Source organism: Bacillus rossius, chromosome 5, assembly GCF_032445375.1.
Source record: "Bacillus rossius redtenbacheri isolate Brsri chromosome 5, Brsri_v3, whole genome shotgun sequence".
Taxonomy (NCBI): Eukaryota; Metazoa; Arthropoda; class Insecta; order Phasmatodea; family Bacillidae; genus Bacillus; species Bacillus rossius.
In genome coordinates, this window is record NC_086333.1 from 37,460,982 (window position 1) to 37,483,602 (window position 22,621).

Genomic DNA, 22,621 nt, shown 5'->3' on the forward strand with positions numbered 1-22,621 from the left:
CTTGTTTTCGTCTGCTAGAGGCCGCCATCTTGTTTGTGTCTGCTAGAGTGCGTGCCGTCATGTTAGTTAAATTTTTACCCAAAAGAGTGCAGAAATTATTTTATATTACTGTGGTACCCGCCAATTGAAAATTTAGATGCCATATTGGAAATCTGTATTTGTTAAGCTATAAATTTAGAAAAAAATCCATAATTCATAAAAAAAATCACTCATTAATTAATTTTCTGATGGATTCGATCGATAGCAATCCTTGGTTCGATATTTGATCAGTGCAAAAAATATTTTTTACAAATAAATATTTTTTAATAAATTATGTTAAAATCCTTAAAGCGGTTTAAGTTCCTCATATACCAGACTCCAGTTAGCCGATGTGACCACCAACTTGTAAAATTGTATTTATTGACATAGAAATTGGGGAAAAATTCCAAAATTAAAAAAAAACTTTCATTAATGAACGCGATAGATTTCCGTCCTTGGTTTAGTTTTCGGCCAATGGTAAGAGTAACTTAAGCATAAAATAAATTCTAAATTATGTTTTCCATTACCTCTCATGATGTTTATTGATAATTTACAATACGAAAAACAACTCTAACCAAGAAACCAATCAACCGAATTAAATATTTGCCACACTGCCTAACACCGAATTCTATTATTTTTCGATGCATGAAATACCTTCCAGCCAGTTCATGTACAACGCTATACATATAGTCAAAGTAATTTTTTGATGATTTTTGTCTATTCCCCAAGTTTCTAGGTTAATTATTTAAAATTTTTAAGTTTTTGGTAAAAATGTCATCAGCTTATTAGGGGCTGGTAGTAGAGTAATTTAAGCTCCTTTTAGGACTTTCCACCATATTTATTAAAATTGACATTTTTTACTTAAAATTAATATTTTTTGTATTTATCAAGAATGGAACAAAGGACAGGAATCGATCGAATCAATCAGTAAATTAATGGGTGAATTTTTTGATGAATTTTGGAATTTTTTCTGATTATATAGTTTAATAAATAGGGCTACAGATTTCCAAATATGCGTCTAAATTTCCAGGTGGCGGATGCCACATATTTATAAAATAACTAGCTGACCCGACAGACGTTGTTCTGTCATTTAATTCAAACTGGAATACTAAACTATTAATAATTAGTTATATTGTTGTATCTTTTGATATTGTATATGTTTGTAATTTTTTATTATCTCTATAACATATTGTTTATTGTAATTCTTGTTGATACACAACATTGTTAGTTTTATTTCCTGGTAGGTAAATAAATAATGCTGATGGTTTTCCGAAACGGGAACAGGCGACATACAGTTGGCCATGTGAAAAACATGGATTTTCAAGATTAATGCCACAAACACATAACGACTGCCATTTCGATTTATTTATTGACATTGCAAATGCAAGCCGCACTGGAAATTGTAACCGTTTAAAGTCGAATGGCATGTAGTTCGGAATCATAGGGATGCGTGGAATCGAAACGTCTTCGCCTTTATACTTCCCTTTTAAAATTGTAGCTTCGATGACCTTGTTCATTAATTTCTTCACCGCAGCCGGGTGCCATTACAAAGACGTGGCTGGTTTATGTTTCGTAACATTATGATTACCAATCCGATTTTTAGTTGCAGATTATGAGGTGGTAATCCGGGCAGTTCCAGGGAATTTAAAAATTCCGTTGGATAGTTGACAACATCATCTTGGTTAGTAACGGAATCAACCGATTTGTATGTCATCAATTCGCCAGCTATCTTACTTTGAATTTGAAAATTCATTTCGTTGACATCATGGTTTTCTGCAGCCAATATAACACTTTCACTTAACCAAACATGATTTTTGGAATTTTCAGCAATGTTTGGGTAAACCATCTCGATGAGTTCGGTCTATTATTCAGTAAAGTGACAAAAATTTACAGGAAAAGTAATGTATCCAGACGATGTGTCAACATGAATTTTGCCATTACCAATATCGAGCAATTGTTTGGAAAATACTTCACCAGATTCGTCATTTTGCAATACGACTCGCATATTCATATTTAATTTTAGTGTCTTGACGTATTTCCATAAAATGGACGACTTCAAAAATGCATTAAGTTCGTAGGCTGGCGTTGATCGAGGCATTACTGGCAATGTTTGTCGAAAATCACCTACCAATAGAATCATCGCGCCACCAAACCGGTTTTCGTCGTTTCGTAAATCTTTCATTAGGCGGTCTAATACCTACAAAGATTTTTTGTGTGCCATCGTTCATTCATCCCAAACGATTAATCAACTTTGCTGCAACACTTTGGCCATCGCAGAATTCCTCGAAAGGTTGCAAGTTGGAGTTTCATTAACTTGCAAGTTCAACGGCAATTTGAGTGCTGAATTAGCTGTTCGACCGCTTCCAACAACGTTGCTGCAATACTTGATGATGCAAATGCAAGTGCAAAACCGTTTTGCGATCGAATCTTTGCCAAAATCAATGATATCAAGAATGTTTTTTCCAGTTCCACCGGGCGCATCTAAGAAAAACATTCCACCAGTTATATTGTTCACTACTTGCATGAGTGTATCGTAGGCATATTTTTGTTGCTGATTAAGAATGGGTACGTGTCTTTGAACGGTTTCTCTTAATGTTTCGCAATCGTATTGGTTTTCGCGTCTCAACTCTTGATTAAATGCATCGTGCGTTGGGTGATTGGGCGTTGTCATTCCTAATTGTAATAATCTTTTGTTGGTAAACATCAAGCACATGTCCTCAATTAAAATTAATGCTTCATCGTGAATTTCTTCGTTCATTTGCAAATCTGCATTCAATGTTCTAAGACGCATCTGATTCAATATATCTTCGGCCATATGATCTTTATATTTGTTCCATATATCAATCGTTGTGGATGGGAATCATGTGCACAAAATTGTAGCAAACAATGTTCGTATTTGTTTAGCATTTGACGACATTACAGCATCTTAGTGTGTGTGGTCCCAATGAGCGTCATTCTCTAGCAATCCCAAATGTTGGCAGGCTTCTCTGTATGTGCCGCACATTACACCATTAACTGTTCGCAGATGTTGGAATGATGTTGGGCCACGATTATTGACTAAAAGTAAACGCAAATAAAAACACTCGTCTTGATTGGGATGGACTGTGTAAAAACGTCCTAGTGCATCGGCGGAAAATATTTGTGGGTAACCTGGAACTGGCTGCCCTTGTTTCCGTCGTTGAAATTTCTTTGACGATTGGTTCCAGGTATAATATCTTGGCACTTAAGAGTAAAGCAGCGTTCTGGCAAAGTCATCATTCTGACTCATTTCAAAGAAGCTGGTCAATGTTGTCGATGGCGGCCTGTCAACTCGTTGTAATACATTCTCCGTTGTAAAATAACCTCTTTGACCATTTTCTAAATGTATGCCTAAGTGAACAATTGTGGGGTGTCTTTCATGTATTTCAAATAAAAAATACGCCACATCGCTTCGTTACTGCTAATATAGTGGCCCATTAGAAATTGAGTGACGTCATCGTTTGGCAGCAACTCCGAACACAGCCATGTCACTACCTTTGTTCAGGTACTTGCAAATATACTTAATAGATTTCACGGACTGGCAAAATTCGACGTTTATGTGTGCTTTTAATGTCTTTGAGAGTAACGGCGAAAACGGAACAACCCAACGATTATCAACTTCAATGTCCTGTTGATTCACTTTGACTTTTGTTGACCTTCAATTGTCATCTGTAGATCTGCGGCGATATAGTGGATAACCATCATTTCCAGTAATTTTTTCTGCTACTAATTGTCTTAGGAAGCGTTTTGAACATTTCCCTTCAACCATACATGGAGAAATAGGATTTAATATTCCACAGGGACCATGAATCATATTTTTTTGTAATCACCTCATGTAACAGTGGATCTTCATCATTATCGGGAGTTTCTGCTGCTATTACCTCATCATCGATTTCATTAGGTCTTATCCTCTCAACCAACCCAATGAGGATATGTGCATGTGGCAATCCGCGCTTTTTCCACTCGACTGAATACATCCAACAACGCGTCTCTCCGAACACACTATGCTTGACAAGAAAATCCATGAGTGATTTTAATTTTATTTTGAACACCCTTGCAGTGATGTTGTGGCGATCGATGGGTGATTGGCCAGGTAATAATTCTGGTTGAATTTCTGTCCACTGTGGATTGCACATGAACGTGATAAACAAATCTGGTGTTCCATAATGACGTACATACGACATAGCATCTTGAGCATATTCATGCATATGCCGAGGATTTCCGACGTATGTTGCTGGGAGAATAGTTGTACTGCCGACATTCTGTGCATTTTCGTCAGCAATAATTGCATCCCGCTGATGAACGTATTCTTCGGAACGGTGTTTTGCCTGGTTCATTCTGATATATATGTCAATCGCTCTGTCTCAACTTTCACGTACATATCCACAGCATATTGGTGAAATAGACGCTGACATTTAAAGATGTGGTTGTCCTCATTTTCCCGAACCTTCAGTCGGTATGAATAATAATTCATTGAACTAACTTTTTTGTTAGTTTCAGCGCCTGTAATTGGATTTATCATCTTCATTGAAAAATGATACCCATCTTCACCTTGCCAAAATAAGATAGGATATTCTAACGCATCATATGATCGATGTGTTTCGGAGACACGCTGCAGTTGATCGTTCCGCCGATGTAAAACAATATCTCGATTTTCTAAATTTTCACCCACGACGACAATAGCGACTTCATCAATTGTTGGTGCATTAAAAAGTCTTGCGTTTTGTCCTACAGGCATCTTATCGGCTCTGATGACAATTTTGTGGTTATCAGGCGGCTTGCGATCTAATGTGGTCTTGAATAATGCAACCAATTCGTTGTGTTGATGGAAAAATATTTGTAGTTGTTCCACAATTTTTTGGTCTTTTCAATGAATAATTCAGCAAGACAAGTCGATCAACGTTTTACACACAATAATTATTATTGTGTGCACAACGTTGATCGACTTGTCTTGCTGAATCGCCCATAAATTAAATTTGCAAAAATTTGTAGTCAATATCTGGCGTTGGCAATAAGGAACCTGTTTGATGATATATTTGACCCTGAATCTTGAAAGTGGGCATAAAATTATCTCGAATAATTTTTTTATGCAACAAATTAGGTCATTTGAAAGCAATTATTGTATTTCTGGATATGAGATAAAAAATGTTTGGAATCTTGCCCATTTCCAGAAACCAACGAAAGTAGTGGGTCTGGTGGCGCTACCAATGGCATCAATTTGACCTGGCCGCTGGCGCAACACAACCCAGGGGCTTCATTTTTGAACTTCAATGCCTTGCAATGTGAACATACAACGTTCATAGGTCCAATAGCAACGATTTGCTGTGATCTGTAATCCATTGCCACGTTATAATTGAATGCAGCTCGATGTGTATCAAATGAAACATTTCTATAATCTTGATATCGATTACGTTCAACTTCATTTCGCGCTTCGCGTTGCTCATCAGTTTGACTTGCTCTTAAATATATTTGACTTGCGGCATTGCGAGTTCTGCGACCTATGTTTGTACGTCTACTTCTTGGCATTTTTAATGTCAAAATTTCAACTGAAAATTATAAATGAACAAACTTAAAACTCCATAAATATTCCAATTCAATCGACTGTGCAATGTGCACTAAGAAATGAAAACCATAATTCATTAACAATATGCAAAATCAAAGCAAAATTGTTTAATTTTACCTTATCATTCCGATAAGGGAGCTGGGTAAAGGTTATAATTCGTTATTAATGCTGACCATGGATTTACATGATGAAGTCCTTGATTCCGACCGATAAAAATAACTAACGCAAAGAGAATATAACGCTACGCTAGAATTATGCGACCTTTGTAAACGATATTGGCGATGTGCGATCTGTCTGAACAACTGACACACAACTGTCAAACAACTGACAGTTATTTCAAACGTGCTTAGCAAAGAGTATATGACGCTGGGGCTAAGGTTACATTAAACAAGTTTATAATAAAGGTAGTCGTTAAGTTTTCTTAAATTTTATAAGTTTATGCGCAATTTTCTTAATTTTTTTAAATGTAAGAACTTCCTAGGAAGTATTATAAAACAATAAAAAAAAGATTAATGAAATTGGTATAGCCATTCTCAAGTTATAGAATGACCAGAAGAAATAGGGGTTCATTCATATATATATATATATATATATATATATTATTGCAATCTATTCGGTAAAAATTAAACTAACATGGCGGCAGTGCACTCTAGCAGACACAAACAATATGGCGGTCTCCAGCAGACGAAAACAAGATGGCGGACATGACATAATACTAGTTGGCGATTTATATTCCTTGGTATTTGTGGTGGGAAGTTAGTCAGACTCCCTCTCTTTTCTATGGTCAGACTGTGGCTACCATGGAGGAAGGATCCGTCGCCATTTTTAATCGAATGACGTCTTCGGGTTAGAACCGAGGACTCCATGACGAAAGAGTGTTTTTAAAATAATATTTTATTAAAATTTGTTTAAATATTTTTTATAAATTTTTTAAATATATGCAAATTTTCTGAAAATAACTATGGATTTCAAGATGCCGGCCTTAACGAAAATTGTAAAGTTCTAGAATCCAAGATGGCATCCGTAAATAAATGTGCAACGATGGCGTCATGCACATCCAAGTTGGTGGGCGTAACGAAACGTGCCACATTTCTAGAATCTGACCGAAACGAAATATTGAACGGTAATGTCTTAATTCTAGATTTTGCAATTTTTTATTTAAATTTTATATATTTTTTTTATGATTTTCAAAATTTTTTATTATTTTTTAACATAAAAATTACGGATTTTCAAGACGATGGCCATAAAGAAAATTGCAACAGTTACATCATAATTTAAGATGGTGTTTGTGATAGAAGCAATTTTTTTATAATTGTATTTTGATTTTTGATATTTTAAGTAATAAAATATATATTTACTCTAGCCCGTAATCAAACCAAGGACCGAATTCTATTAATTAACTTAATTTATGTGCATTTTTTTCGGAATTTTTTGTTTGAAAATTCAATAATTTTAATTTTATGGTCAGGATCAAGGTCATCTGAGACGGGCACCAAAGGCTTACTGGAGGCTTTTAGATGAGGACTTTAAGCCTCTTTGTGGAATTTTGGTTCTTTCTAAGGCAAATGTCTTTTGTGTGTTTTAGAATTCCGATTTTTTGATTTTTTGAGGAATAAAACAGGAATTTTTCCCTCAGAACAGGATTCCCCCCCCCCCTGTAAATAGAGATTTTTTTAATTTTAAGAATTTTTGTATGATTTTATTTTCCAAAAAACTGGAAATTTTGTAGTATTTTGGTGAATTCTAGGCAAAATTTGGCACATTTTGAGTCATTTTAGACAAAATTTGAATGTGAAGGCCAAAGTAAAGTTCAAGGTCATCCAAGATAGCATCCTTGACGGTACAATCCCTAGCCTGAACCCCGGCACATAGCATCACAGCCTCGTAGCGGGCGCTTGGGGCGCTTGGGGAATTACTGAATTGATAAACAGTTTTTACACATATATTATATTGGATTATGATTAATTTTATTCCGACAATTTTTTTTAAATGTGAACTGCAATAATATTTTTATAAATTTTGTACATTACTTCTCGTAATTTGCTGTATACTTAATTAAACGTGAATAAAATTATGACTGAAAACCAAAGATTACAAACCATGGAAAAATGAACCTTTTTTTTCCGTTTGAAATCGAAATGAAAGGTTACTGTGTTTATTTCATAATTAGCCTTAAATCAAACAATTAATAAAACGTACATGCTTATCATTCCTTTTTTTCATAAAGTATTACATTGGCACAAAAGGATAATAGAACCAGCAGTAATTTCTAAACTATTGAAACTTCCTTAAAATATGAAATTGTACATACGCCATTGAATTTCGCACTGTAGGTCATATAAAATTCGAAGAAAGGACAAGAAGGATACATATATGAACACACAGAAAGCAAGCCAAAATCAACCTATGCCAAATGTTAATTGTATAGAGAGCACAGAGAAATCAGTGAAAGAAATTGTTCGGAAAAATATAACAGTACAGTCGAATACAGTGTGCTGACAATGAAGAGACAGTTTAAAAAAGGAAGTTAAAACAGACAAATAACTAACAACTTTGGACAAACATAGTGACAGAAGAGGTACAAATATTTTATTAATAATCTAGACAATATAACAACTTTAGAGCGAAATACATGCGAACCTAGCGATGAAAGTAAACACAACAACGACAGCATAGACGAACACTTCTCAAGACAAGACAGTTGTGACGTTTCGGGAAATTAGATCTCCTCCTGTCATCAGGCACAGACAGACTGATCAGTCTGCTCCGTATGCTTGTGCCTGAGGATGGAAACACATCTCAGTTCCCGAAACGTTGCAACTATCTTGTCTTGGGACGTCTGCTGTGTTCGTTTGTGCTGTCAGAATACCAGTTATGTTTCATCGCTGGGTTTGCATGTGTTGCCTTTTTTTTCCGGTGTTTTGATCAGATTGTCTGTTTAGTATCATCGTTGGGTTCATCTGTCTCGCTGTATGCGCCAAAGTTTTTTTGTCTGTATTTACTGTTTTTGTGGCAACCATCTCATAGCTGTCAGCCCACTATGTTCACCTGTGCTGTTATTTTGTTCTGATTCCTTCCATGGAATTATTTGTGTTATATACGTATAACAAACATTTGATTTTGGCTTGTTTTATGCGTGTTTGTGTATTTATCTTTCTTTTTCCGTTTTTCGGCTTTCTCTATGACATAAAGTGCAAAATATCAATCGCGTTCCCCCAAAGTAGTGATTCAAATTAATCTTTTGCATTACAAGAATCTTGAACGTACGTATTTAAACTGGGTAATAACCTTTGGGCCTTTTAAAATGAAAGACGCACGATCTTGTTTTGGAGTATGAAATAATCTGATAAATGTATATTTACAAAAGATAATAATAGTTCCTAGTTTTAAATAATATCAATTGAATTGAAAAGGGTAAAATACACAGGTGTAGAGCTTCAATGACTTGGCTATGTGCATATCTCACTCTGAACCAAATTGTTTATTGCTCCCTGAGCAGATGATCCTCAGCAGTCACGAACACATAGAGAAGTCATCCGAATATCGCCTGTTCCGGCCTTGGTTTGGGAATGGTCTTCTCATCAGCACAGGTAAGACGTGAACCAAACTATTCTCACTCCACATAAAGTAATAAATAATTCACTACGTAAGACCCTAATACAATAACGTGCGTTAAGTTTCTACTTGGCTGGAACAGATAATTGAATACGAATACATTAACCGTTACTAATTTGTCTATGTAAAGTAAATGTTTCAGCACGTTTTACCATAAAATCTCTATGTTTTCTTACCTTTAACTTTACTGTAAATTCAATGGAGGTATGCCCAAAGGGAACTACAATTTTTGTAATCAAAAGTAAAATTATTCTTATTTAGCAGTATAAAATTTTCTAGTTTGGTGATTTGTATCTTACAAAATGAGAAAAGTCAGATGCACAGTTCTCAAGTATTTTATTTCACAGATAGTTCCGATGATAAACAAAAGAAATCTAAGTGACGTTTCACTGAGTCATCAGATTCACAACTATATTTGCCAGTGAATACAGCAGTTTACCAATTCCCTGTCTCTGAGAATTCATTTAACTTCCAACCCCATGAGTCAGGGAATAGCTTACAGCTATCGCTCAAACAGCTTAACATCAAAGTATCAGTAATTTAGGAGGAAAAGGCGTGCTTCATTTTTTGTAGGAGCTGAACGTAATTCTAAATATAGCATTAAAATATAAATGGCCTATTTCAAGTTGAAAGTATACTGGAAAATATTAAATAATTATTTAAATACCTGATACCAACGGTTTACCAAAATAATAAGCAAATAAAATTTAAAAATTTGGCTCTCTAAATTCACAGACGCGTAACCAAGGAAATACTGAATATATGTGTGTGTTAGAGAATGACAGTATCATAATAATATTTTAATTATATTAATTTTTTTAATTTAAACCAATACTTAATACTCTTAAAGTTCGTATTTGTATTTTAATATCTATATTGTACTAAAATATTTTATATGGTTTGTGTTATTTGTAAACTGGGATGTTAAATTAGTAGATAATTAATTAGTAATTGCTGTAATTTGTAATTTGTTAGTATGTAATTTCTCGTTCTTTAGGTCTCGTGGTTCATTGTAAGAGAAGACGTACACGACTTAACTGCCCCCAAAAAAGTCGATTAAATAAATAAATATAAAACTACATCCGCTATTGGAGTGTTAAAACTGAATTTTGTGTCACATTAAATCTGTGACTGTTGAAGAATTAAACGATAATAATACCTGGCAAGAATATTGGAAAAGGACGCATCATAACACTAACTTGGAGCGAGCCCAGGATGACTCATGCCAAATTAGAACCTGAGTAACTATCTACAAAACAACTGTCAAGTAATACAGTGTATCTATAAAAAAATTTCTCACTTAAAAATTGTAATAGTATCAACTGTAAGCACTGTAGAGTGTTGGTCACAATTAAAGATTAACTCAGTTTTAGATAAGCGCATGCGCGAGTACTGCTTTGTTGTTTTATCGATTGCAGCCACACCTACACAAAATTGCGACTTCTGAGAACGTATATCGTTTTGTGTTTGCAATTTACTACGAGTGAATCTGTAATTTCAGGTCCAGATGCGTTTCGTTTAAAGTTTAATTGTGATCCCTCGATGGTACAGGTAATTCGAGACGACAAAGCTCTTTTCCGCTGGCCTCCACGTTATCCTGACATAACGCCATGCGATTTTTTTTTTCCTTTAGGGGTGTTTATAAAAGATTCTGTATTTTTCCCTCCGCTACCTAATGATTTGCCATTGTTGAGACACAAAATTGAAGAGACTGTTGCTTCTATTATGCCGGACGTGCTAAACAAAGTGTGGGATGAATTGGACTTAAATTTTGATGTGTGCCGTATAACTAAAGGTTCACATATTGAACATTTGTAAGAATAACTAAGTTAGTTTACTTTACATTTGATGAATGATTTGTTGTGAATAGTCTAGATTAAACTCTCGTGTTATACAATTGAAAGTGGGACATTCTATTATGGACTCTTGACCATCCGTGCCCCGCAGGCGACACGTGGAGGAACCACCGCAAGCTGATCGCGCCCGCCTTCCACCTGAACGTGCTCAAGTCGTTCCTGGCCCAGCTGAACGCCAACAGCCGTGTGCTGGTGGAGCGACTGCGCAAGGAGGCCCTGAGCGGCGGCGAGTTCGACGTGCACGACTACGTCGCCGAGATCACCGTCGACACGCTGCTGGGTGCGTACACGCGAAGCTGCTGCGTGCGCACACGCGGAGCTGCTGCGTGCGCACACGCGGTGCTGCTGCGTGCGCACACGCGGAGCTGCTGCGTGCGCACACGCGGAGCTGCTGCGTGCGCACACGCGGAGCTGCTGTGTACGCACACGCGGAGCTGCTGCGTGCGCACACGTGGAGCTGCTGCGTGCGCACACGCGGTGCTGCTGCGTGCGCACACGCGGAGCTGCTGCGTGCGCACACGCGGAGCTGCTGCGTGCGCACACGCGGAGCTGCTGCGTGCGCACACGCGGAGCTGCTGCGTGCGCACACGCGGAGCTGCTGCGTGCGCACACGCGGAGCTGCTGCGTGCGCACACGCGGAGCTGCTGCGTATGCACACGCGGAGCTGCTGCGTGCGCACACGCGGAACTGCTGCATGCGTACACGCGGAGATCCTGCGTGCGCACACGCGGAGCTACCGCTCGCGGAGGTCGTGATACGAGAATACGGGAAAATCTGGCCGGAATAGCATTGGTGAAGCGCGAGACACTTGGCTTCAGTGCTTTCTAGCTATTTTACACTCCATGCCGCTAGATGCCACAACTGTAACTGGTTTTTTACGCACTTAAAAACGTAGGTACACAACAAGCCGCCAGGTTCGCTGCAATTACTTGTCTCACGTGTTTCTTGCCAGTTTCCCATATTGTCCCTATTACGATATTTGGCGTGGATTACTGTGTTGGGGTCAGTGCGGTCGTGTGGGAGGGACAATTTTCCCTTCTTTTTCATATTACCCTTTTGATTTCAATAAACTTTACACATAACTAAAGTTAATCTACTCCGCTACATAACTAATATAACCGCACCTGATCTTTTAAGTCGACTCAATTTTTTTCTTGTGTAAAAAGTTATTTAAGTTATACTTAAAAAATGATGAGTTATACTTAAAATGATAAGCTATACTTAAAAAATGATGAGAGTGAATTTTTACGATGCGCACGCACCGTGCAACGAAATCTTCACAGGATGAAAAAAAGGCTACATTCAAATAAAAATTATATATGTGCTTTTTAATCGTATACTTTAGTTTTTGATATTGAATACTGGTACATCTAAATAAAATAAAAATATTTATTTATTGTGAATATTAGTGAAATAAATTATGTTTATAAATTTTTTAAATGAGTATATTTTCTCATCTATGCATTATAAATTATAAAAATTTGAAATTTATTAATAGTTAGAATTAATAAATAATAATAACATTTAGCATATTTATTGATATAAATTACTTATTAAATTTTATATCGATTAGTTTTCAAAATTATATATTAATTTTATACACGTATTTGTATTAATATTGAGTATTTGTTAAAAAATTTAGTTTGATTGAATTTATAAATTATCAAACCTGTTCATGATATAAATCCAGTATATTTATTAGTTTATTTATATCAATTTTTTGCATGAAAAATTAAAGTTAATTTTTACTACGCCATATATATATAACTTCTAACGCGCGTACATAAATACAAGAACCCATTTTTTATTTTACAATTTTCATGTTACTATACTGTGTGTAAATTTATTTAAATTTATTATTCATAACAATAAGATAAAACGTAGTTTCTATAATGACTCTTCAAGAAATGGGTTATAAATGGGTTGTAAATGGCCGTTTAAGGGACTATTATTATTATTATTATTATTTCAAAATGACGGACTCCCCATTACAATGAAAAGTATTCCATACCACCTGAAACTCTTCTATCATTCGTCCTCCCCAGCATTCGAGGCGGGTATTCCACTGGTTGGGGTGGGGTGATATAAATTGGTTGGAATGATGTGGATATCAATGGTATGACGTATGAGGTAAGTGGTAAGAGAACAGTGATAAGGAGAACACAGGGTTGAGGTGGAGATCAGAGGATTGTGATAGAGTGGGTATCAGTAGATTGGGATGCGATAGAGATTTAGGGGGCTTGTGTAAGCATTGAGTGTCTACAGCGAAGTGAAGTGGAAATCAATGACTTAGGTTGCGGATGGAAATAAGTATATTGGGACATTTTGGAGTGAAGATCATCAGACCATGCTAAGTCACGTTATTTTACCCCGCACGTATAGAATATTGGAGTCGGTAAAGGAAACTAGGGTCTAAAAAAGAAAAATACGTTTTAAAGAAACTTATGTTCTCCTAAGACAAATACCTGTACACATTAAAATTCACTTCTTTGGTTGCAGTTACTAATCTCAGCTACTGAATAGTGACTGCATGACATGTAGTGTTCTAATAGAAAAGAAATAACAAAACAAAGATTATTTTCAGTTTGATTAGCAAGATTTTTATATACTCTTAATATGCTGATGTAATAAGTAGTTTTGCTCTGCATAACTGAGTATAAGCATGTACACAGACAGCCTCAATGTAAACGTCACTTTGACAAGTGCACTTAAATCTTTATTACAATATTCATCCATTTATGTTTGTCAGTTTAGTGTATCTAAACTGTAGCAGCGTTTATCTTGCTAATTTGCGGGATATTTACGTTTGACACATTAGATTTTAATAGTCCTTAGCAATATTTTTCAGTTAACAGATTCAGTGCAAACTCTAAGCGTCAAAATGCTGAACGACACAAATAAACAAATGCCTTAATATGCGATATTATTTGATTGTTTGTTGAATTATTTGTCCGGCTAGGTAGATTATCATCGAGTATATAAGTTCTTGAAAACAATACCTCTGAGTTGAGAATTTTTTTTATGTTATTGCCCTGGTTTAGTAAAAATTTAAACTCAGAATAAAACAAAGACTGTTTTATGTAGTAGTGAACGGTCTGTGTGTGTGAACTCACTGCGGGTTTTTAAATAGATGATTTCACCTCTAATCACAGTCCCGTCAGGAACAGCCTCATGTTTCTAAGCTAAACACACATAGTACATGTCCCTACGCAACCGTAATATCATGGATTCTTACATACACTTGAAAATAAAAATGTTAGTATAAACGTTTTAAAAATAAAAATATATGAGAATGCTTATGTATACTAGGTACATAAAGTTAGTCAATAAAATCAATACACAGACCATTGCTCCTTAGAGAGGTTCTCTCAATTGAGTCTGAACGACTGATCTCTAGGCCTAGAGTATGTAGGTTCATAGGTTTTTAACACATCAAACTGCAGTAAATTTTTTTTATTAAATGTCAATAATTTAGTAAATAACAGCTTGAACAGTATCTGAGTGTCCATTTCGACACAATGTACCTATAAATATGTTTCTTCAATTCAAGTTATAATAGAACATTGATTTGGTGGTGAAAGGGGAGCAAGAAATACAAAAAAAACACGTTTAGATGTCATTTTTGTAGTTTCTGTTAAAATATAGTCATTTAATGTAATATGATTATTTTTAGTCAATAAAATACACACGTAGGATTGAATTTCGCCTTCAGTTTTATTCATATTTCAAAAACAGATTTTTTTTAAAATTAAAAAAATAAAATTGAAAATTAAAACAATAATAATTTAACTATTTGGTTGAACTCTAAGCCCAAAATTCCATTCATCGTTCAAACATTTATTAAGCGGTAATTATTACAATAACTCTCTCCTTTGTAAAATTCCACAAAAGGTTCAATAGAAATAAACTGTTTTTCCTCAATTCAAATTATCCTCTGCGATTTTTTCAAATTGCATGAGTGGAAATTATTACGTAACGCAGCACATTGGCGTATGGAAGTAGGAAGAGGGAGATGGGGCTTAAAACAAATCCTCCCTTTTAACTCATTAAATGTTATATACTAACCAGCGAGATAACTAAGAGTTGTATGCTAAATATTATGTGTATTACGGCAGTGCCAAAAACGGAAGAATCAGTTTAACAAATATTTTTTTTTACTCATGTGAAGCTACATAAGTAATTAAAATATAATTAGTCCCACTTCGTCCAATCTTGCTTACGTCACGGCCTGGTATTGACCACTCACTCCTTGGGCGAAGATTCATACCAAGCCGCGTCTATCAGCAAAATATTACTAACGTAAACAGTTTTCAAAATCGTATCAAACAAACAATTTGTGACAGATCATTTGTATCCTGAATACCAAATTCACATCCTGCGTTTTACAAATTATTCGTCACGCACACACACACACACACACACATATATAAATAACGTTTGTAGCCAAAGAAAGGTTTTTAAATGGCAAAAAACATGAATATTAAATACGTAGTTTAGACAATAATATATTTCCATACTAAAAAAAACAACATTTTTTTTTATATTTTCTAAATGATAAACTTCAATACGCTATGACAGAACAGACGTCATTTTATGTAAAAACAATTCTTCTATTTTATCATTTCTGTAACATATTTCCATAAACGTAATTCCATGACATTTCCAATTTGTTTACTAACTTTAAACTTATAATTATTAGTTAAATACCACATAGCTTTATTTGTTAAATACATTTTTTTTCTTATAAATGACTCAGATGTATTTTCAACAAATATTATTTACTTCCAAGAATTTCGTAGATATAAGCGATTGTATGCAATTAAAAATCGTCTTATTCCTTAAAAATGTCACCCTGAATTTAAATCAAAAGATTGGGTTATTTTATTTTTTGAACTTGATTATTCAAAATTTTATTTAGACAATTAAATATTTTTTTAATTAAAAAAATTAGAAAAATTATTATGTGATTCATTCCAAAACTAAGATAACGCAAATTTCAACAATTAAGTGACCTTTATTTGCATTATTTAATTGTAACATGTAATTGATTTACAATACATAAAATTGTTTGTAAATTTTTAAAGCCCAATCCATAAACAATTTAATTTTACTTCTATTTTATACTAATTGTTAAATATTATGTTTTAGTATTTGTATATAAAAAGTAAAATGTCAGTTGTTTATAATTTAAGTGCTATATTTTAGTAGTGGTAAAAGTTTCGTTCAATAAATAATGATTTATAATAAACTTTCACTTTAAAAATTATTTCCCCTAAATACATAATTATATAAATCATAAAACTTGTTTACCATTGTTTTTAGGCTCCTGCGTTAATTATCGATGTGGTGTTTCTCAAAGAAGTCCTAACCCAGTGCACCTACACTTGTGAGTGTTGAGATAAATATGTAGTTTGTTTGTCCAGAAACTGTGATGGGAGTGAAACGGCAGGAGCAGCAATGCAGTACCTTTAGTTATGCCATGGCTGTCATGAGGTGAGTATATTTATGTATTATACTTTTTTATATACATTTTAAGTTTCATAACTTAAGACTTTATGATTCTTTACTCAAAATCAGGCAACGAAGGTGGTCTGGGGATAAGTATTTCGATTGACACAATTAATATTCTTAAGTATACCTACTAATACATGGTTATATAATCATTAACAAAAAAAGGGTTGCATTTTTTTTGTTTTCGTTCACGATTCTCATTTGAAACGTAAAGCATTCTTGCATATATTCGTTTACAGAATGAATTTTTAAGAATTTAATTTTTAAACAGAAAATATATTTTTAATAAGATAAAATGTGTTTATAAAATAGAATAACTTATAACACATAAGAGTGCATAAAAATACTAACAAACGTAAAATACTTAATGGGGCATTTGAGAAAACTTTATTTGTTAATAATTGATAGATTCTTATTCACTGTCATGATTACGAACTCAGTTATAAAGGTGTATGGTAGGACTTAAAGGATTAACTTTGTTTCTAGTTTTCAAACACGTGCAATATTAAAAGGAAAAGTTTATTAGGAACACAAGTAATAAAATACAAGTCGTAATATTTCTTGTTTGATTTTATTACAATATTTTATTAATATGAAAGATAGATAGCCGATGACATGTATTTTTATAAAATCAACCCTTCCCCCTTTCAACCATTTATGATGAAATTTCGGGGAATGGGTAAATGGTAATTTTATTAATTACTCATTATTTACATCTAATAAATAACTTCTGCTTGAATAGCATATAAAATTAGATATAATACTATAAAAATTTATTTCATTAATTTTCATCCTGTTTTATTGAAGAATTTAGAGAAAACCTTTCCTCTAGCATCAATGGCCTTGGGCAAATGTAATTATTTAGAAATCTAATCCAATCCCATGTTAAAATCAAAAGGGCGGGACTTCATAAAAATATACATAATATAGCTTATGAATAAATCAAATGTATGACCTGGTTCTGTTCCAAATTGTATTTAAAAGGTAACAGTAGTGAAGACGTGATTGGGTAGCAAATATTCAAACATCTAAAAATACAAATAACTATCATTGTTATAAAAAACTCTTACATTTGTTTACTTTTAAAAAAAAGATGAGTTTAAGTATTATTGTTTAGAATTTTAATTTTAATTTTAAAAACCAAGAATTCCACAAAGTAATTAATGTAATTTTTTAAGGTCAAGAAAATAATATAATCATTAGTTTAAGTTTTTGTCCTTAGCCAGTAGTATGATTTATATAAATATGTGATATGATATATTTTTTGAATAGAATAGTGTTTACGACTAAGTGACTTTAAAAGTGTTAGCAGATATTAAAACTTCAGTTAAATAATAATAACATTGTTTTTATTATGTAGATTAGCTTTAAATTCCTGAACTAATGAATTCCTGTCAATAGTCTGCAATAAACAATTCAGGCAACGTTAACAATAGTGAAATTAAGTCAATAATTTGACTGTTGTCAGTAAAAATACGTTGTTTTATTAAGTTGTAACCCCTTTTACACTTTGAATATTTACAAAACATGTTTCATTCGAACATTAAATTGAATATTTCACCTACTCAATAAAGTAAATTTATAATAATTCATAGTAAACTATTATTTTAAAACTATAAACCCTAAAACCCTCTAAGATTTAATTAAAGATCAATAAAATACTAATAATAATTATACTTAACAGGAATTTTTGTTTAAATATAATAATTGTATGTTAAATCCCTTCATAGCAATAGGAAATTGTTTTTAATTTTGAGGTTTTTAAACAAAATTTAATTATGTTTGTTCTAAATTTGAAATAGCTTCTCAGAACATTAAATGTTCTGAGAAGCTTTTTTTCTGCCCAAAAACAGACACAATATGGCCCTATTATATTTCGTTTCAAAACATTTACTTTGCCACGGCTTGCTGAAAGAATACCTATTGTAGTTGTACTTCACATGTTATAGTTGTGCCTCTTTAAGTTCATGTAAGTGATTTGAACAGCTAGTCAATGTTCCTATGTATCTTTATTTTCACCAAACAAGTAGTTTAGTTATTTTGGGTAAATAAATTTTTTAGAAAAAACTTCAATATCGTTATTTTATCACTTGCCACATATTTTATATATTAAACATTGTATCGAAAATGTAATATGTAATTATTTAAAAAAAAAATCAATATTAATTCATACATAACTGACTGTCAGATTAGTTTCGAAAGTGATATATGGCCCTCAAAACGACTTCAGTTGACTATCACTGTAGTAAAAAAATTTGAATACGGGAATGTTAGAAAATTTATTTGAAACATTTATATGTTTGTAAGAATGTAAATGGTTGTTAATTACCACGAAAACGAAGTGTCACTATCATAGTTACTTTCACTCCAATGTGTCGGTGCTTATGGCTAATCACTAGAGATTTTAACAGCTATTCATCGTGACACATATTTAAATAAATTGTTGATTATTTTCATAAGCGTAAGTTCCCTTTGGTGCGCCGATACCACTCACCTGATTTGAGATCACAAACGGTCCTAGATGAACAATTTTAAGAAACACGTACAGAGCATCTGTTTCTATTTCACATCATACTGATGAGCCACTCAAATATATTTTCCTTAAAATCAATGAAAAATGTCTGTGTTAAATAAGAATGCTTCACTTAGTCACAAGATAAGGAGGATTATAAGAAAACACGACTTTCATATTTTATCACCAATATCCAAACAATTATAAAAAAAAAGTATTTGGAGGGAATAATTTAACGCAAGCTGTAATCTTCTGGGCTTGAGCCGGGTATGAATGTCACTCACCACCGATGTTTCGGCGTACAGTGATTTCTACATCCACAGGACACAGCATATACCGACTGCAATGTGCGCCGAAACGTTGGTTTTGGCGAGAACAAGACGCAGGTTAAGCCCCAAAGATTACAGCCTCTTAACAAAGCTCGTGAAAGGCTGCGTGCTACACGTCTCCATGTGTGGTATTTACAGGTTGTGCAACATCATCCACCAACGTACATACAAGATATGGTTCCAGATCAAGAAGCTGAACGACTTATGGGGCTATGGAAAGGAAGAGGCTCATCTGTTGAACATCGTGCATGACTTGTCTGAAAAGGTAGTTATTTTTTTTCCCTTGACAGACACACGAATAAGATTGTCATGTTTTTTTCTTCTCTTCGCAGCCATTTAACGTCAGATTTTTACAAGAAAGCCAAAATGGCCTATATATAAACTGTCAAGAGTAGTATTTAATAGGGCATCCGAGCGCAGGCGCCAGGCGGTGGAGCGTGGAGCGGGTCAATGACCGATTGCTCTGACGTCACGCCTGCCATCTTGGATGACCTTGGACCTTTTCCTTGACGGCCATCTTGGATGACGTCATCCCCGCCATTTTTTTCCAGAATATTTCGCGATTTTGAATTATGTATTAACCATTGCAATTTTCGTTACGGCTGCCATCTTAAATATCCGTAATTTTTATTTTAGAAATTCGGGAAAAAATTTTAAATTTGTAAACAAAATTAATTGATAATTTTTTTGTAAAGAATCATTTAAAAAACATCGTTGCACACACAGTTATGGTCGCCAACTTGAATTCTAGAAATGTTGCATGTTTCGTTTTGCCTGCCATCTTGGATGACTATGATGTCATCGTTACACTTCATGTTACATCCGCCATATTGTATTCTAGGACGTTGCAATTTCCGTCACGCCCGCCATCTTGAAAATCTGTAAGTTAATGGCAGATATTCTGGAAAAACTTATAGTTTATAGAAAAAATAAAGTAATAAAATTTTAATAAAATACTATTTTTAAAAAATGTGTTTACATCCTGGAGTCCTTGGTTCGAAACTGGTGAATGCAAAATTAAAAAAAAAAATCGATTAATCCTTCCTCCACGGAAGCCGCCGGCAGACTGACTTCCCACCACTAATGCCAATATATATATCGTCAGCTAGTATGGCGTCATGTCCACCTTTTTTTTTTTGGTCTGCTGAAGTCCACCATCTTGTTTTCGTCAACTAGAGTGCGCTGCCATAATGTTAGTTAAATTTTTACCCGCTAGAGTGCAGTAATCATTGAATATTACTGTGGCATTCGCCATCTTGAAATTTGGATGCTATCTTGGAAATTCGTTATTATAGAGCAACGACATATTTGACTACGCGCATTTAACGAAACGTTACACAATCAACAAAATAAAATAACACAGTGAACATACAGTACACACAGTACACAGGACACGGAATGAACACACAGTAAACACAGGAAACGCAATGAACACACAGTAAACACAGTACATACAGGACAGAATGAACACACAGTACACACAGGAAATGGAATGAACACACAGTACATGTAGTAGACACGCAATGAAAACACAGTACACACAGGAAACGATGAACACACAGTACACAAACGAAACGAAATGAACAGACAGTACACACAGGTAACGGAATGAACACGCATTACACACTATACACGGAATAAAAACACAGTAAACACAGGAAACGGAATGAACACACAGTACACACAATAGACACAGAATGCACACACATTTCACACAGTAGACACGGAATGAACACACAGTACACATAGGACACTCCATGAACACACAGTACACACATGAAACGGAATGAACACATAGTACACACAGTAGACACGGAATGAACATTAAATCACATTACACACACAGGACATGCAATAGACATATAATGCATGCATTGATAATGCTGTAGCGTGAACTTAGGCCTAGAAATTTTAATTCGGGAAATAATAAAATAAATCTCTTTTAAAATCTTTAATATAATTTTTTATTTTTATTTTTACAAATGCAGGTAAAACAAGTCATTATAGTATGTAGCCAGCTTCCGTCAGTTCTTTGAGTATAAAGGCTACTTCTTTGATGTACGAATAGTTTCCTGCACAAAGCGAGCATGTCTTAACCTGTTAACCAATATGTTAGAATCTTCCCATGATGAGTAATTAATCTCTTCCTTGTATGTTTATTTTAAATTCTTTTAGTATCACTATTCTCCAAGTGATCATTGTACGCTTTATCAGACTATTACATCGTTTCTATCGTTTGTGTCTCAGGGCTTCATCACAGTCTTCGATCTTGTCTGCTTTAGGTGATTCAGCACAGTCTTCGATCACGTCACTAGCTTTAGATTCACTGTCACCATTTACATAGTGCAACCCGCCTTCCTTCCCCAAAGAAAGGGTGGTTGCGTCCCCGACACACTCTGGGTAAATTTTATACTGTCCTACAAACATTTTAAATAATAATAAAAAATGTCAAAATCACTATTTACCCAAGTAGTCGGACTTAAACATAAATAAGTAGCAAACAATCTAAGGGCTAGTCTTTGGTAATTTAAAAGACAAAAAATTAGATATTAAAGAAATGATATATAAAGGGTGCAGGAAGACTGAGGCCCAGCAAGTGGCCTCAATAGAATACAGCGTCTTCATCTGAATTACTGTAAGAACTCGAAATCGTTGATGTTGGAGCTTCTTTATCGTCTGTAATCTTCCTTTTTAAGTGTCCATCATTATTACAAAGTATGGAGGATCTACTGAATATGGGCTTCAATGTATTCTCACTTTTCACGGTGTTGATACTTCCATTAGTTTCAGTCTTCCCGAAGCCATCAGCATCCTTCAATTTATGTTCTTCGTCACGATCAGATGAGCTAATACCAGCACGCTCAGGACAAGGAATATTATTTACATCAACCAGCACACTCTTCCTTTTTGTAGTGTCTTTATCTATCTCCTCTGTCCCGTAAGTGGGTTTGGCTTTACATAATCTACCATGTCTTTTTAAGCTGTCAATTCATGTTAAAAACCTGCTACACCGATTATAGCTTAACATTTTGCGTAGTGGGTTTTTAACACAATCATTCTTCTCATGACGTCTAGCATTTCTTTTCAGATCTAAATCCTTGCTACAGTATCTACAGCGACCTCATTCCGATTCAGCTGCAGACAACAAACCAGGTTCAATGGTAGCTTCTAAAAATAAAAGCAGATGTTGAATGATAGT

At 34.3% G+C, this 22,621-nt stretch overlaps 1 protein-coding gene across 2 annotated transcripts in view; it reads left to right on the forward strand.

Moving 5' to 3' along the window:
- LOC134531711 (cytochrome P450 4g15-like) overlaps positions 1–22,621 on the forward strand; it is a 164,047-nt gene that overhangs the window by 108,344 nt on the left and 33,082 nt on the right. For both annotated transcript variants that reach the window (XM_063367530.1, XM_063367529.1), the window contains exons 4-7: positions 9,099–9,189; positions 11,162–11,350; positions 16,494–16,563; positions 19,561–19,687. In XM_063367530.1, coding sequence (XP_063223600.1) covers positions 9,099–9,189; positions 11,162–11,350; positions 16,494–16,563; positions 19,561–19,687 — 477 coding nt within the window. The remainder of the gene's footprint in view (positions 1–9,098; positions 9,190–11,161; positions 11,351–16,493; positions 16,564–19,560; positions 19,688–22,621) is intronic.